Below are 15,437 nucleotides of genomic sequence, written 5' to 3' on the forward strand. Positions count from 1 at the left end.
GAAAAGAAATAGAAAATGGAAATAAAAATAAAAAGAATGAATAATAAATAAAAAAGAAGAAATAGAATATGATTAAAAGAATAATAGAAGAATAATATAAATAATAAGAAAATAGAAGAAAATAAGACATAATGATAATAAACAAGAATTAGATATAATAAAAGAAATTAAACGATATAAAGAAGAATATAAATAACAGAAATATGTCAGAAGAAGAAAAAATATTAATAATTTGTGATTTTCTCCGGAGAAAATCACAAATTATTAATATTTCAAAATGAAATGATTATGAATGTTCTAAAAATAGAATGATGACGTGTAAATACGTAATAATTATTTATAGAAATAGATTTGACGTGGTAACAACTCAAATGTATTTATAGAAATAGAATTTACTCATCAACACGTAATCAAATATAAATAGAATTATGGGATAGATAACAAAAAAATCTAAAAAATTACAAATAGAAATGTCAGCTGACAACGCTGACAAGAATTATAGTAAAATATAATAAAATATATTATAAAATATAATAAAAAATATATATCAGTATAAATATATATATATATTTTGGACCTCAGATGTCAGTGTTGAATTATTTATGAAACACTCTCTGACTAAAGTGTGTTGAATAACAAAATTTATGGAATTAAAATAAATATTATACCTCAATTTTAACTCAATTCAAAACTCAATTATTATTTACTCAGCTATTTTTATAAAAAAGGAAAAGATACTTATAACAAAATAGTCAGTGCAAGAACCGACTGAAATTATTAGTTCGCTGACAATTGTTTATATAAAAACGCAACGTGGCAGGGTTGAAAATAACATTCAAAAATTTCAAACGGTGATGAATTAGGGTGAAAGAAAGGTACAGAAATAAGAAGAAAATATTACTTAGAAGTATAAAGAAGCATCGAAACACTCAAATATAAATAAGGAAAGAGAGAAGGTGAAGTTTGTATAACGGTTGAGGAATACAAACCTATTTAATAATAATTTAATAATACCAGTTTAATTACAAAAAAAAAGAGAACTCATTAAACACGAGTAATAGTCCAATTGAATAATGAACAAGGAAAGCATGAATATATCCCCCATGCGATCAGAAGAACCGACATATCAATTCACGAAACAGCATATATTCATAAGCGGCAGTTTAGCAACCGGAAAGACTTCTGTCATGAAATGGTTAAATGAATATTTACGAGAAAGAGACGATGTATCATTCATTAAAGAGTATATCGATTTCGATGTAGACGGGGAAAAATATTTAGAAAGATTATACCACGGTGAAATTTCAAATTACCAATTTCAATTATACGTATTAAGTTGTTATGAAAAACAACTGAATACACTGGATTTCGAAGAAGCGGATGTCATTGTCTGGGAAAGACATCCCCTGGAAGCTTTAAACATATTCTGCAAGGACGATACAACACTAACAGAAAAAGAACGCAGCATTATTATGTTAAAAATAGAAAGCATGTGTGATAAATACAAAATACCGAAGTTATTCGAAAAAAACATTAATTATATTCACATTGATACGATTTTCTTTGGAATAGAACAGATATCCTATTTTATTTTATCGGAAATAATTTATCAAATGTTACTCGGAGAATACGTGAATGATGTCTTTATATTATTATTTTGTAGCAATAATCAGGAGCAGTTAAATAGAATTCTTAGAAGAGAAAGAACAATTGAATTGGATATGTACAAAACAAAGGACGACTTACTCAAAATTAATAACAAATATTTTGAGTTTTATTTAAGACGGAAAGATTCGAAATGAAATAATTGACTATTCATCTAAAATTCTCATTTCATTTCCCAATGCCTGTTAAACCCGAAGAACCGTTTATAAAGGATTCCGAAACAAGACAGCCAAGAATATTACGGAGACTCTGTTATTCTATTGCCACAGCCGCTATATTATTATTATTGACCATCCTTATTATTTTAGCAGAATTGGTTTTAAAAATTTTAGAATAACTATTAATTGAAGAATCAATTAGTTTTCTTCGGTTTGGTTTCATTACGGCGTTTAGAAGAGCATCGCTTCATTATTTCAATTACTTTCTTATATTCTCTTAAAAAGTTCATAGATGTTAAAGCGATATCTTCTACAAGCTCAGCTTCCCTTTCCATAATTCTCAGATAGTTATCATCCCCTAGAGTAGCACACTGTTCCTTTTTGTATAATTCCTTCATATCATCGCACAACTCCTCTATACCATCGAGATCCAAAAAATAACTAGCAAGTACATCAACACTCAAATCTTCGATACTACAAGCCTCAATACGGTCGTCAATCGTGATACTCATCAATGAACTCTTTTTCAAGTTCGTTTAAACATCCACGTTTCACCACCAAAGATACAAAGCATCTCAAACAGACATTCCGATTTCATAAACAGACAAAAAAAAATTCCTCACTCGCTAAAAATAAGAAAACAGACAGAAGGGTTTTTTTTTCCATCGATATTTTTTTATTGAATATTCAGTTCGACAAACATGAATACACCAACCGAAACCAAGAAAGCATTAAAGGGACTTGTCAACCAATTAGTCGAGGAAATTAGACTCCATCTCTCATCTAATATTACCAGGGAAGGGGAAAGCCTCCTCATTGCTCTGTTTTATTGGGTGAGGCGCCTCGATTTCAACGAGGAGTATGAATATAATTCCAGTCTGGCTAATTATCTCCCCTTCTTTTTGGAAGATATCAAATGCTACCTTGTCCGCTTTGATAAACTGGAGAGAACAATTCAGGAAATTAGCACCCTTTACGTTGAAGAAAATTTTAATTAATTTAATTATTTCTCCTCTAATTTTCCTCTTTTATTGTATATATATATATTTTCTCAATGAATAGAAGTCGCTCAACGGGCGTTCCCGAATATATAATTGAAACAAAACATTTTACCCCATGCACCGGGTTTCGAATTTAAACATTGACATTGTATGAATATCAAATATAAATATTATTTAAATACAGTAAGACCAAAAAGGATTAAATTAGTTGTTTAGTCTTCTTTATCAACCTTCTTGGGCTTCTTTTCCTTGTCACCCTTTTCAGAGACACTGAGCAGGGCACCGCGTTCCCTTTCCTCCACAACGGCAATTTCCTTCTCTCTACTGGAACAGCGTCTAACCCATTCCGGAATCGTACTCTGATTAATCGTTTTCTGATTCAATTTCTTCGCGAATTTTCTATTCCAGGAGTTAAAAGAGGCAAGACCAATATTAATTTCATCCAGATATTCTGACATTCGTTCGCACCTCCTGATACTCTCCAGCTTCTGTCTCAATAAATCCTGTCTTTCATCATCGTTCTTTATCTTATCACTATTATTAAGTTTCCAATCAATATAAGATGGTTCCCTCATCGTGTAGAAGAATTTTTTGAGGAAGGAATTAACATTTGGATCGGCTCGAGACTCTGTGTAGACATCCATTACATCCATCGAGGCAACATCCGCGTATATATCGTCCTTTGGTCTGTTCATATTCGACATCGTTTCTTCGTTATGAATTCACCAGTTTTCATTAAATAGTTCACCTCCTTTCAGTGACGCGAATAACACGTAATCAACACGTGTGAAATCCTCATCGCAACACGTAAATAGTTCGACTATCGAGACATGCAACTTTTTTTTCTCAAACAATGTCAACAGATAATTTTAACAGTGAACCGAGTAAGCTAGACGAAACCCGTTTAAAAGAAACATTAAAACATGATAAGGCTTTACATTTTACGTCAAAGTATATGTATCTCACTCTCTGGGGTGATGAAGTTGCGAATCAGACCCAGTTCAAGGAAATAATAGATAGAATGGCCGGGGCAACAAGCAACGTACAATACGCTCACATCTCACCTGTAGAACACGATGACACGAATCCCCGACCACATCAGCACGCCCTAATCGTATTGAAGCGCCCCAGGTCGTTCAATGCCAGGCCAATCATTACACACTCGGACGGAACCAGGCAAACGTTCTGGTATTCTCGCGTTAACTCATACACCTCGAGAACGGGGGATATCTCTGCACTGATAAAGTACATAACGAAGAACGGGAAAGGAATGTACCAGGGGGATCCGACTAAGAAAGAAGAATTGAAGCAAACATGGGTAAATGCGTTAAATGACATGGACTCCTACAGAGATTATAAAGAGCTGGAACAAAACCTGATGGAGATCAATTCAGAGAAATACATTCAACAGGAGGGGCGCATCAAAGCCCGTTGGATGAGAAAAAATGCCAGAAGACTTGACATGGAGCATTATACGAAGACTGACCTACTGCCGTGGAAAGAAGACATGGAAGAAATTAAGACGATTAGAAAGTGGATCAAGTGCGCGTCAGGGGACAGATATCGAATGGGTAACCTATTCGTCGTAGGTCCAACCAAAACAGGGAAAACGGAATTCGCAATACAGGAAATATTTATGAAATATAATACATTTATGTTGCGGGGAGATTCCCTGTTTGATACCTACGACGACGAGCAACATTATAAATTCCTGTTATTCGACGACGTTGATTACGACAAACACACCATGCGCTTAATAAAAGCCATCACGTCCACAATCAATAAAAAAACGATAGTAAATATCAAATACTCAAAGGCGATTGTAACGGCGAGACCATGTGTCCACCTCCTCAATCAAAGGGAATATGAAAACGTCGTAAATTTAATGAGAGAAAACGGCGGTTATTCATGGTGGAAAAGAAACTCATTAACCGTGTTCTTAAATAAAAAGATTTACAAAGATCCCAATGAAACTGAAAATCAATCAAAAGACATGTCAGAAGAGGAGAGAGATTATGATCCACGAGAGGATTTGAACGAAAAATATGACCAAATTAAAGACGTCGACAGTGAAGATTACCAAGATACAGATAAAGAATCTTTGCAGCATGTGAAATTTGAAACGAGGGTAACTAATCTGATGGAAGAACTGGGTTACGACGAAACATTCCTCGAAGAATTTACCGAAAGGATGAAAACGGCCAAAAAATCGAACAATATCTTAAAACAGAAACTCAACCAATTAGAAGACGATAATGAAAGCTTAGTGGAAGAATGGGAGAACGACCTAAACGAATACCAAAATGACAACCCACTCGGCATGACGGAAGAGAATTTTAAACGTTTCGAAGACGATATGATGTCAGAGTTTGAAAGGGAAAGATCGAATTACTTTAACAAAAAAACGAGTGAAGAAGATGGCTATACGGACGATGAAGACTTTACAGTGGAACAACCACCTTTTTTGGGGAATGGAAATGATCCAGACATAATCTACGACTAAAAAAGAATTAAATTAATTTACTTCTTTTTATCTTTTACCATTGAAATTTTTGTTATTTTTCTCGGTTTCACTGTTTTATCCTTCTTCATTGCATCTTCCCATGCATGTTTATTAATGCGTTCCATGGTACGTTTCAATATTAAATTGTTTCTTTTCGAAGCACTCACGCGCTTTTCATATCGTCCAATTTCATCGGCCTCAATCATGTTATACACACCTCTTGGAATCGATTCAGTAATATGTCCATTAATATCGACAACTTCTCTTTCATTTTCTGGATTATCATAATATTTCTTTACTCGTTCTTTTATTCTTCCTCTAGCTTCTTTGTACCACTTCTCGTAATCATATTCATTATAAGATGAACGCATCAAATCATTTGTCTTCTGTCTATAATCCGAAGCAATGGGAATAGCATCATATTTAGGTTCAATTTTATGTCTACCCATTATTTCATATCCACGATTTCTTTCTCTCGGTGTAACTGTTCCATCTCCGCGTTTGTCAAATCCAGAATTTGAATCAGAAGAAATATCATCTCTTATCATTCTTTTTCTAGGCTGTATTACACTCTCAGAAACATAAGAATCTGCACCACCACGTACAGCAAAACTCTGAGCATATTCAACAAAATCATTAATATTTATACCATTTCGTTCAGCTAACTTATTTGCAATAATCTTAGCACCTGCATTTCTATTATCATTCCAAGAACCTCGTAATTTATCAAAATCGTGAGAAGCAACATCCAATTTATAACGAATTTCATCAACATTAGACTTATCATCCATAATACCACTCAAAACCATCATCATACTTTCATGGAAATTTTGCATATCATTAACAGGAACAACATATTCAGCATTAAAAGACTGAGCAATATTTTCAAATTGTTTCATAATTGCATTAACATTACTTATTACATCATTATATTGTGCACCCCGAACCTCATCATCTTTTATATACTTATTAACATCTTTAAAACGAGAAATTAATAATTGGCGTGTATTTTCAAATGCCTTTTTACTCTGTCTCATATCCGGATCATCACTATAAAATTGTTCTTCTCCTGCATTTATTATTTGTCCCTTCTTTTTATATGAATTCATATCATTTTGTATACTATTCACCAAACTTATTACACGAGTAATTTCTTCTGTTTTACCACTACCAATTTTATGTATTGATGAATTAAGAGCTTTCACTTCACTCTCAAGTATTCTCATTCTTCTAGTGAAATTAGCGGGTTCTCTTTCTTCCAATAAATCTTTAAGTAAATCATTTAATGGTATTTTCATATGTTCAGGTAATCTATTAACAACATCAAAAACATTTTTCCATTCTTCTGATTTCTTTTCTAATTTATCAAGACGTTCTGTATATAAATTGACCTTATCTGTAACAGCATCGAGTTGTTTCAATGAAAATCGGTTCTGTTCAGCAAGTCTTGAATCAATATCCTTAATAATTCCTTCTTGTTTCTTTACATAATCATTAATTTGTCCTAATAAAGCATTTACATCATTTCGATTATATGTATTAGGTAATGTCTGATCAAACCACTTAGCAGCATCATTAACATCCAATTTAGTCTTATAAAGTAATTGTATTTCTTTTTGAAGTTGGTTTTTATATAATTCCAAATCCGCTCTAACAGCATTTAAATTTTCTGGACTTATTGTATTTAAATGTCTAAATCGAGAATTTAAATCATCATATTGTTTAGAAAATACCATTCCCATATTCCGATAAGCATTAGATAGATTCTGTAATTCATTCTCAAAAGCAGGATATTTATCAATTAATCCTCTCATGACATTAACTCGTTCTTCGATATTTTGTAATCTAGAACCTTGTTTTTCAATTAGAGGTTCATAGAAATCTCTGAAAGCATTTAACTCTGCACGAGTAACAAATATCCCATTATTCCTTTCAATTTGAGATACACGACGTTTCAATACTGAATTTTGTTCTGTAAGATCCTTTATTTGAGTACGAACATTACGAGGAATAAAATCACCAAATTGTAATTTTAATTCATTGATCTTATTCACATTTTCATTTATCATTTCTCTATTTTCACGAACTAAATCTTCAACTGTAACAAATCGTTCAGCATTTTGTTTATATTTTTTAATTGCAGACTCTAAACGTTCAATATGATGGACATTTTTAAGATTATCCTGTTGAGCACGTAGAATAGCTCTATACAGACTTTTATTATCATCATCAATCTTTTTCTGTCGTTTATTGTTTTCTTTATAAAAACTACCTTCTTCACCTAATCGTTTATCTAATTCCCTACTAACTATATTTTGAAGAGATTCATCTGGAAGTGGTGGATTATAAGGTCTTCCACCAAATTGATAAAACTGTTGTTCATTATCAATGGGTTGTTTATCATATTGTCTGGAAACATACTTTCCGGCACTATTATAATAACGGTTATTTCGTTTGTTATAACTATATTGTCTTCTCCTTCGTCTCCACATCAAATAACCAAATAAAGTTCAATAATCAATTAGAGATTAACATTATGTTCTGGCAATCCATTATTTGGTATTACCAACCCACCGTTAGAATATGCATCATTGGCATTATCATAAACAGTCTCGGGATTAATTGATGGAGCAAATCCATTAGCAATAGCTCCAACTAAAATATACGGAGGTTGAGCATTAGGAATATTACTAGGTACAACAAGTCCATTATTATTGCGAGCATAACCAATAAACCCAGCATAAGGTTTAAATGAATTTTCATCAGTAACAAGTACTTTTCTCAAACCTCTCAATGTAACATCAAATTGCCAATGAATAGTAAGAGTACAAGCATTGGCAACATTAACAGCTTGAGGAGTTTTTATAGCGATAAGTAATTGAGGATTCCATGCACTATACATATTATCCATACTAAGTACATCTCTAGTATTAGTTGTTGGCAAATACATAGACTTTTCCATCATAGATGCCGCATCTAATTGTCTCACTACTCCCCATCTACTACCATAATACAATGTCTTTTCATTTGCACTAGAATAAGAAGAAACAGAAGAATAAGCGGGTAATTGGAAATATCTCGTATTATTAATAACAGCAGTATTAATTCTAACACCATTACGATCCCATGCCGTACATATAGAAGGGAATGTTGCACTATTTAACAACTGATTTCCAATGAATGTCATTTCCATGGATGCTCTGACAGCATTTAACTTGAATTGATCATACATTCCCATATAATTATGAAAATATTGTGTAGAAGTCATCAAAGCAGTGACATTCCTCAACATTGTACCTTCATTTGCACCAACTGGAACATTAATAGAAACATCCTCTTGCATACTAATAACTACATTAGTACTATCTCGTTGCTGCATAGCACTTGCAAAATTACCAAATGCTTGTCGTTTCAAAGTTGTACGTTTTTTATAACCTCTTCTTGGATAATTACGTCTACTAACACGTCGTTGCATCAAATGATTGAAAACAAGATTCAATTAAAAGTTCTAATTAAAGAGTGATATAGTCTTTGAAAGTAATGAAGTAACATTACCACAAAAATCGACAACTTTATCACCTGCAACTTTCCTCAACCCACCAATTAAGACGGATTCCAAAGCATCTCGACCAGCACTCAAATAGGTATTATTATCAATAAACTCCATACCTTCAGAAATACCAGTATAAGCATATCCTACCAACACCTTAGCAGTATTATAACCAGGTACAGCATCAGAAATGGCACTTTCAACTAATGGACCAATTACATTCTTAACTCCTTTTTTAACCATATTACATGCATAAGAAGTAATACCCGTTCCTTCAGCAAGAGAGCCGAGAGTCAAGAAAGTATCAACTGGAATGTTTTCAACACCATATCGTTTCAATGCATCCGTCCATGACTCTCCATCACCACGTTCAATAACAAACCCACTAACACCGTCTTGAACAAATTGTCCTAAACCATTTAACGAAATTACACTGTCATGAGATGCAACCTCGCCAGTCGTTGGATTTCTCCAAGATGACTGACAACGAACAAAATTATATGCTTCGACAATCTCAAGAGGAGATGAACGCAAATGCTTAAATCTCACTGTAATATACCCCATAATTTTCATAATATATGAACCATCAGTCTCAACGGTGGTATGATTAGCGAGTTCTTGTTTATATGCAGCTTCAACATCCGCGGCATCCGATCCCTGAAATCCTCCAACTACAATACCACGACCAACACGAACTTTTATTTTCACATTATCACGAATAACATCCTGTAAATCAACATTGGCATTATCCAAAATAATCTCCTCTTCTTCTTGAGGTATTCCCGCATTACCAGTCCAAGAAATACCACCATCATCAATAAAAGAAAGAGCATCAGTAATATCACCAGCACCTGTAGGAAGAGTAGCTTTGGCACCATACATAATAAAAGGAAAAAAACGTCCATTTTGATTCTCCGGAATAAATTTATATAACTTTCCAGCCATCATAGTGGGGGTCGTCATCATTTTTTCACTCGAAGATACTCCAGCGACATCAAGTGATAAATGTAAACTGGCACCGGGTAATTTACTTTGATATATAAAAGAAGAATAGGAAGAAAGAACATCAAAACTAGGCTCGACATATGAAACTCCTGTAGGACTTGGAGTAAAAAAACCGGGAGGAACAGTACGACGACTAGCTAAACCATAAACAGTTGGAAAACTGAGAACTTGCGTGGCAATTACTGCTCCATTTACACTTGTTTCCGGTTTTCCGATATAAAAATTCCCATTATAATATTCAATAAATTCACCAGCCTGACCTTCTTCAAAATACACGTGATTCGCATCAACTAATAATTCCGCTGCATCAATATCCGTCCAATTTGAACCATTATCGATACTCACCTGAAGTGAAATACTCTTTATAAAACACACTTTAAAATTCAATGTGGATACCCCTTTACTAACATCACCGCAAATATGAACATCCATAATTTTAAATTGATCGAAACAATCACACATTTCTATAAATTGTCTAGAACCGGCGAGCATGGATAAACTCGAAATGGTGTGGACATCACTATAATCTCTCCCCCCGTTATGTCTCATTGCACCTTTCCATTCAGTTGACACGGGAATAGTAACGGTAAGCTCCTGTAACTGATTACGTTTTGCAATATCGACATTAACTTTAGCTGGTCCGTATTTCTTATGTTTAAATGTTGAATTGGATGAAAAAGACATAAACTGATATTACAAGATCCCCGAGAAACTGAGAATATCAATGAACACAGAAGTGAGTATAAAAGACCTAATAAACACTTGTAATATCCTCCAAATGAATCAATACGACATTGTATTGGAAAAAGAAACAATAACTCTAAAAGATATACCAAGCTTACTTGTAATAAACAGAATAAAACTAACAGGAATTAATCCAGACAACGACGAAAAACAAATACAAATAAATGAACAACCAACTAATCATATAATCATAACATCTGAAAAGGGTAACACTCAAACATGGCAATCTCTAAACATTCCAACTTCAACTGTGACATTTCTAACAATGAAAGACGACGATGAACACGAAATAATGATTACAGAAGGAAGTGGAATACTCTATGTGGTAATGAGCTTCGACTTGAAAACACGCGCAATCCGTTTCGGTGCATACAAAAATCAATGGTTCAATATCACACCTCAAAAAAACATAATAATATTTCCCTACAGATTAAATTATAATGATTCGACTAAACGTTTATTATTAACATTGGAAAGTGGGGGAAGAGAACAGAACTCGGACCAGCAATACATTGAAATAGACCTGGAAATTAATGGGGGATTATCAACAATTTCTCCTGGTCTCTTTGATGAGATTTGGAATAAATACTTCAATAAGGAAGTTTAAACTTTTAATTGATTAGTTATTCGATTCATCTCATTAAACATTATAACCAATGGAAACGGAGATAAACCTAACAAACCTCATAAAAACATGCAATAAAACAAACCAAAATTCTCTTGAAATAATTTCCGAGAAAGAAAAAATTATTCTAACAAATATACCGGATTTAGAAACAAAACAGCCAATAAATACTATAACTCTATCTTCTTATATAACACAGAATGGAAATTATACAATTCAGACACCAACTGATTACGATGGAATAAAAGAAGTAAACCTCAAAGTCGATGTACCTCCTAAAACAGAAGATATGTTAGTAAAATTGATAAACCAGAACGGCCAACAAACCTTCTTACCAGAACCGAATCATACCTTCGGTCAAGTTTCGATAACAACGGATGTCAACCCTCCTCTTCAAACACTAGCACACACATTTACGAATAACGGAAATTACCTTCTTAAACCAGACGAAAATCATTACGGTTTAAATGCCGTCAATGCATCAATAAACGTACAACCTGCTCTACAAGCAAAAGACATAACAATACAGGAAAACGCAACAGCAACTTACACTCCGGATTCAAACTACTATGGTTTTTCAAAAATTACCATAACCACGAACATCCCAGAAGAAAAACATACATTCAATAAGCTATATTATTCTAGTGGAACCGAAGCCTTTCCAATTAACTATCCTACCAACATAATAAACCTTCCTACAAACACAGAACAGGTTACATGGTCGGAACTCAACATTCCTTACTCCGAAGAAACGACACTCGTAAAATCTAGTCACGCGCTTAGACCATTTTATATAACTCTACTAAGTTCTAAAAGCTGCCTTTCGTTAAAATTCGCAAATAATGGGAAATTAGAACCCCGATTCATATATGAAGGAGAAATCTTCTTAGCTGCGGGGGAAAAGGCATTACTCGTTCCAATACTCTTCGCCAATGCAATAAATTGGGGCAGTATATTCTTTATAGCATCGAACTCTGATGATGAAATGGCACAACAAGAAGATTCAATGAAAATAGCATTCAGAAAAGATACACCATCATATTCATATTTGCCAACTTCACTTTTCTCGAACCGCTGGAAAGCACTAGGTAATTAAATTCTTTTGTGAATAATTTAATGTTGTCAGTTGTACAGGAAAATAAGAGTGAAATAACAACCAAAGGGAAGTGCATGTAACGATTTCCTGATAACTGATAACATTAAATCGAGCAAAAGAAATCAATAAATTGTGTTATTCAACACACTTTAGTCAGAGAGTGTTTCATAAATAATTCAACACTGACTTTTGAGGTTCAAAATATATATATATATATTTATACTGACTATATATTTTTATTATATTTTATAATATTTTTATTATAATTTTACTATAAATTTGGTCAGCGAGTCAGCTGACATTTCTATCTTTAATTTTTTAGATTTTTGTGTTATCTATTCCATAATTCTATTTATATTTGATTACGTTTCAATACGTCATCATTCTATTTCTATAAATACATTTGAGTTGTTACCACGTCAAATCTATTTCTATAAATAATTATTACGTATTTACACGTCATCATTCTATTTTTAGAACATTCATAATCATTTCATTTTGAAATATTAATAATTTGTGATTTTCTCCGGAGAAAATCACAAATTATTAATATTTTTTCTTCTTCTGACATATTTCTGTTATTTATATTCTTCTTTATATCGTTTAATTTCTTTTATTATATCTAATTCTTGTTTATTATCATTATGTCTTATTTTCTTCTATTTTCTTATTATTTATATTATTCTTCTATTATTCTTTTAATCATATTCTATTTCTTCTTTTTTATTTATTATTCATTCTTTTTATTTTTATTTCCATTTTCTATTTCTTTTCATTTATTATCTTTATTTCAAATGAAAAATCTATACATTCTTATGTTGTTATGAATCAAAATATAATCTCCATTCTAATATTTACACAAATGAATTAGTATATACTAATTTCATTCTTTTAGATTGATTAAAAATAAATAATTATAATAAATTATAATAAAAATAATGTGATTTTAAATATTAGAGAGAATAATAAGTTATAAACAGGAGAAACGTGAATAAATGATTAGATATGAAATAGTCAAAGAATTAAAGAATTATATTTTCTACAAACAGAATATGGTATAAAACAAAATATAAATAAATGATAAATAACCAAATGAATGAAGAAATAATAATATACAATATACAAATTAACACACTAATAATAAATTGTACCATACAAAATAATTATAAAAAAGAAATAAATAAAAATAAGAAAATAAATATTTCATAAATTAAAATATATTAAAAAAGCAAAAAGAAACATGATAAATTTAATCAAATAAATAGATATTATAAAGAAGTAAATAAATAAACAAATAGAATAAATTTCATAATATTAAATAAATTGAATAAATAAAATAAATTATATATTTCAAAAGAAGAAAATCAAAAATAATTTATTCAATAAATAATAATAATAATAATAATAGTAATCATAAATAAATATAATTTTATTAATTCTTTATAATTTTATAAATAATTTAATGAATTAATAATATTTAATATTTTATCTATGTAAATAATATAATAATGTAACAATTTACAAATAAAATAAAAATATATTTAAATATTCTTTTCATTCATTATTTCATATTAACAAATAAAATAATTATGTTAATAAATATTAATATTTAATTCTTTTTATAAAATAAATTCTATGTTTATTTTTTAAATAAATATTTTAATTTATAACTCTTCTTATTTATTTCTTATTTTTCATATAAATTATTTATTCAATTATTCTATAGAAATATTAATATTATTTATAATATTTTATTCGATTCATATATTAGTTTATACTAAACATATTTAGTTTATTATTCATCTATCAGAATTAATTATTAATTTAAAATTGTTTTATATAAATATTAATAATAAAATTAAAAATGAAATAAAACTTTTATTTATTATCAAGAAAATATATTAATTATTATGTTTCAAAACAAACATCTTCTATATGATATTTAACTGCTATTACATCTATTATTTTAATATCAAATAGATTATTTCTTCTATTCTATATAGATTCTTATATTCATCAAAATGATTATAACATTATTTCATTGATTCTTTCATATTTTTGTTAACAATATCCGTCTCAATTATTTCATATGGTATTTTGATTCAAAACACTTCTATTAATCTTCTTATTTCTTTATTAATTAATCTTCTTATTCTTATTACAAATACTAATTATCATTACTTTCATCATTCTATTCTCTTGAATTTTCATAATTTATATCTTACATGTTCATTTTATTCATAAATATTATATTTATATTGCAATTTCTTACATTTATCATATCTATGATACGTGATATTTGTTCATTGAACATATCATATAAATGTCTAGTATTTTATTGAACTTCATTTATTCTTTATTCATATTTTCACTATGCTTCATTACTATTATCTCTTCTTTTCTACTCTTCTTATGTTATCTTTTTTCGTTTGTATGTTCCCTTTATTCTTTTCCTCAGTTGATTTATTATTTTATTTTGAAATAATTTGTATTTAATTCTTAATTCTCTCAAAATATATTCATCTATTAATTCATGTTTTCCATCTGATTTTTCTTTGTTACAATTACACTTTAATATTATATATTTGATAATTGTTGTTTTATCATATAATTAACAAAATGATAATATTTTATTATATTTCATTGTACTTTCATTCTTCCTGAATCACCTTTACCTGTTCTTATCATTTTCTTTGTATATTTATTAATTTCATTATTTTATTTGTAATTTCTTTAATTGCCATATAACTATTAAAATTGTTTCTATTTTGCTTACTTTGATTCTTCTTTTTCTAATTCTTCAAACTAATATTGTTTGAATATATTCTTTATATATTTAATACTCATATTTATTTGTTTTTTCATATTCTCTTTATTGTCTTTTTTATTTATTCTCTTTCTTCAAACACTATCAAATATATTCATTAATCACTTTTCTTTCTTTTGATTTATTTCATCTCATTATTTAAATGTGAATTGCATTATTCTTCTATTATATTCTAATCATTATTTATCTTTAAATATTATTATTCAATATTAATTCTTCTCTTTTTAACATATAATCTTACTATACATTTTCTTTCTTTTTCA

The 15,437-nt window shown here is 30.2% G+C and overlaps 6 protein-coding genes across 6 annotated transcripts, besides 1 other annotated feature; 3 read left to right on the forward strand and 3 right to left on the reverse strand.

Moving 5' to 3' along the window:
- Positions 1-2,586: 2,586 nt before the first annotated feature.
- EHI_173600 (uncharacterized protein) lies at positions 2,587-4,602 on the reverse strand. Its single transcript, XM_001914125.1, has one exon. The coding sequence runs from the start codon at positions 3,526-3,528 to the stop codon at positions 3,037-3,039; it is 492 nt and encodes a 163-aa protein (XP_001914160.1). The 5' UTR covers positions 3,529-4,602; the 3' UTR covers positions 2,587-3,036.
- Positions 4,603-4,709: 107 nt separating this feature from the next.
- EHI_173610 (uncharacterized protein) lies at positions 4,710-5,327 on the forward strand (the record flags this gene model as incomplete). The annotated part of the gene is made up of 1 exon (XM_001914126.1): positions 4,710-5,327. The coding sequence occupies one exon, from the start codon at positions 4,710-4,712 to the stop codon at positions 5,325-5,327; it is 618 nt and encodes a 205-aa protein (XP_001914161.1).
- A 17-nt stretch (positions 5,328-5,344) lies between these two features.
- On the reverse strand, positions 5,345-8,706 carry EHI_173620 (interaptin, putative; the record flags this gene model as incomplete). The annotated part of the gene is made up of 2 exons (XM_643651.2): positions 5,345-7,757; positions 7,898-8,706. 2 exons carry the CDS (start codon positions 8,704-8,706, stop codon positions 5,345-5,347), a joined length of 3,222 nt encoding a protein of 1,073 aa, XP_648743.2.
- A 129-nt stretch (positions 8,707-8,835) lies between these two features.
- On the reverse strand, positions 8,836-10,566 carry EHI_173630 (uncharacterized protein; the record flags this gene model as incomplete). The annotated part of the gene is made up of 1 exon (XM_643653.1): positions 8,836-10,566. The coding sequence occupies one exon, from the start codon at positions 10,564-10,566 to the stop codon at positions 8,836-8,838; it is 1,731 nt and encodes a 576-aa protein (XP_648745.1).
- A 40-nt stretch (positions 10,567-10,606) lies between these two features.
- EHI_173640 (uncharacterized protein) lies at positions 10,607-11,233 on the forward strand (the record flags this gene model as incomplete). The annotated part of the gene is made up of 1 exon (XM_643654.1): positions 10,607-11,233. One exon carries the CDS (start codon positions 10,607-10,609, stop codon positions 11,231-11,233), a length of 627 nt encoding a protein of 208 aa, XP_648746.1.
- A 49-nt stretch (positions 11,234-11,282) lies between these two features.
- On the forward strand, positions 11,283-12,347 carry EHI_173650 (uncharacterized protein; the record flags this gene model as incomplete). Its single annotated transcript, XM_643655.1, has 1 exon — positions 11,283-12,347. The coding sequence occupies one exon, from the start codon at positions 11,283-11,285 to the stop codon at positions 12,345-12,347; it is 1,065 nt and encodes a 354-aa protein (XP_648747.1).
- A 1,985-nt stretch (positions 12,348-14,332) lies between these two features.
- Positions 14,333-14,759: a repeat region.
- Positions 14,760-15,437: the final 678 nt, after the last annotated feature.

This window comes from Entamoeba histolytica, genomic scaffold (assembly GCF_000208925.1).
Source record: "Entamoeba histolytica HM-1:IMSS scf_1104750518907 genomic scaffold, whole genome shotgun sequence".
NCBI lineage: Eukaryota > Evosea > Mastigamoebida > Endamoebidae > Entamoeba > Entamoeba histolytica.

Coding starts and splice junctions, on each gene's coding strand:
- EHI_173600 (XM_001914125.1), bottom strand. CDS start 3,528: ATGTCGAATATGAACAGACCAAAGGACGATATATACGCGGATGTTGCC.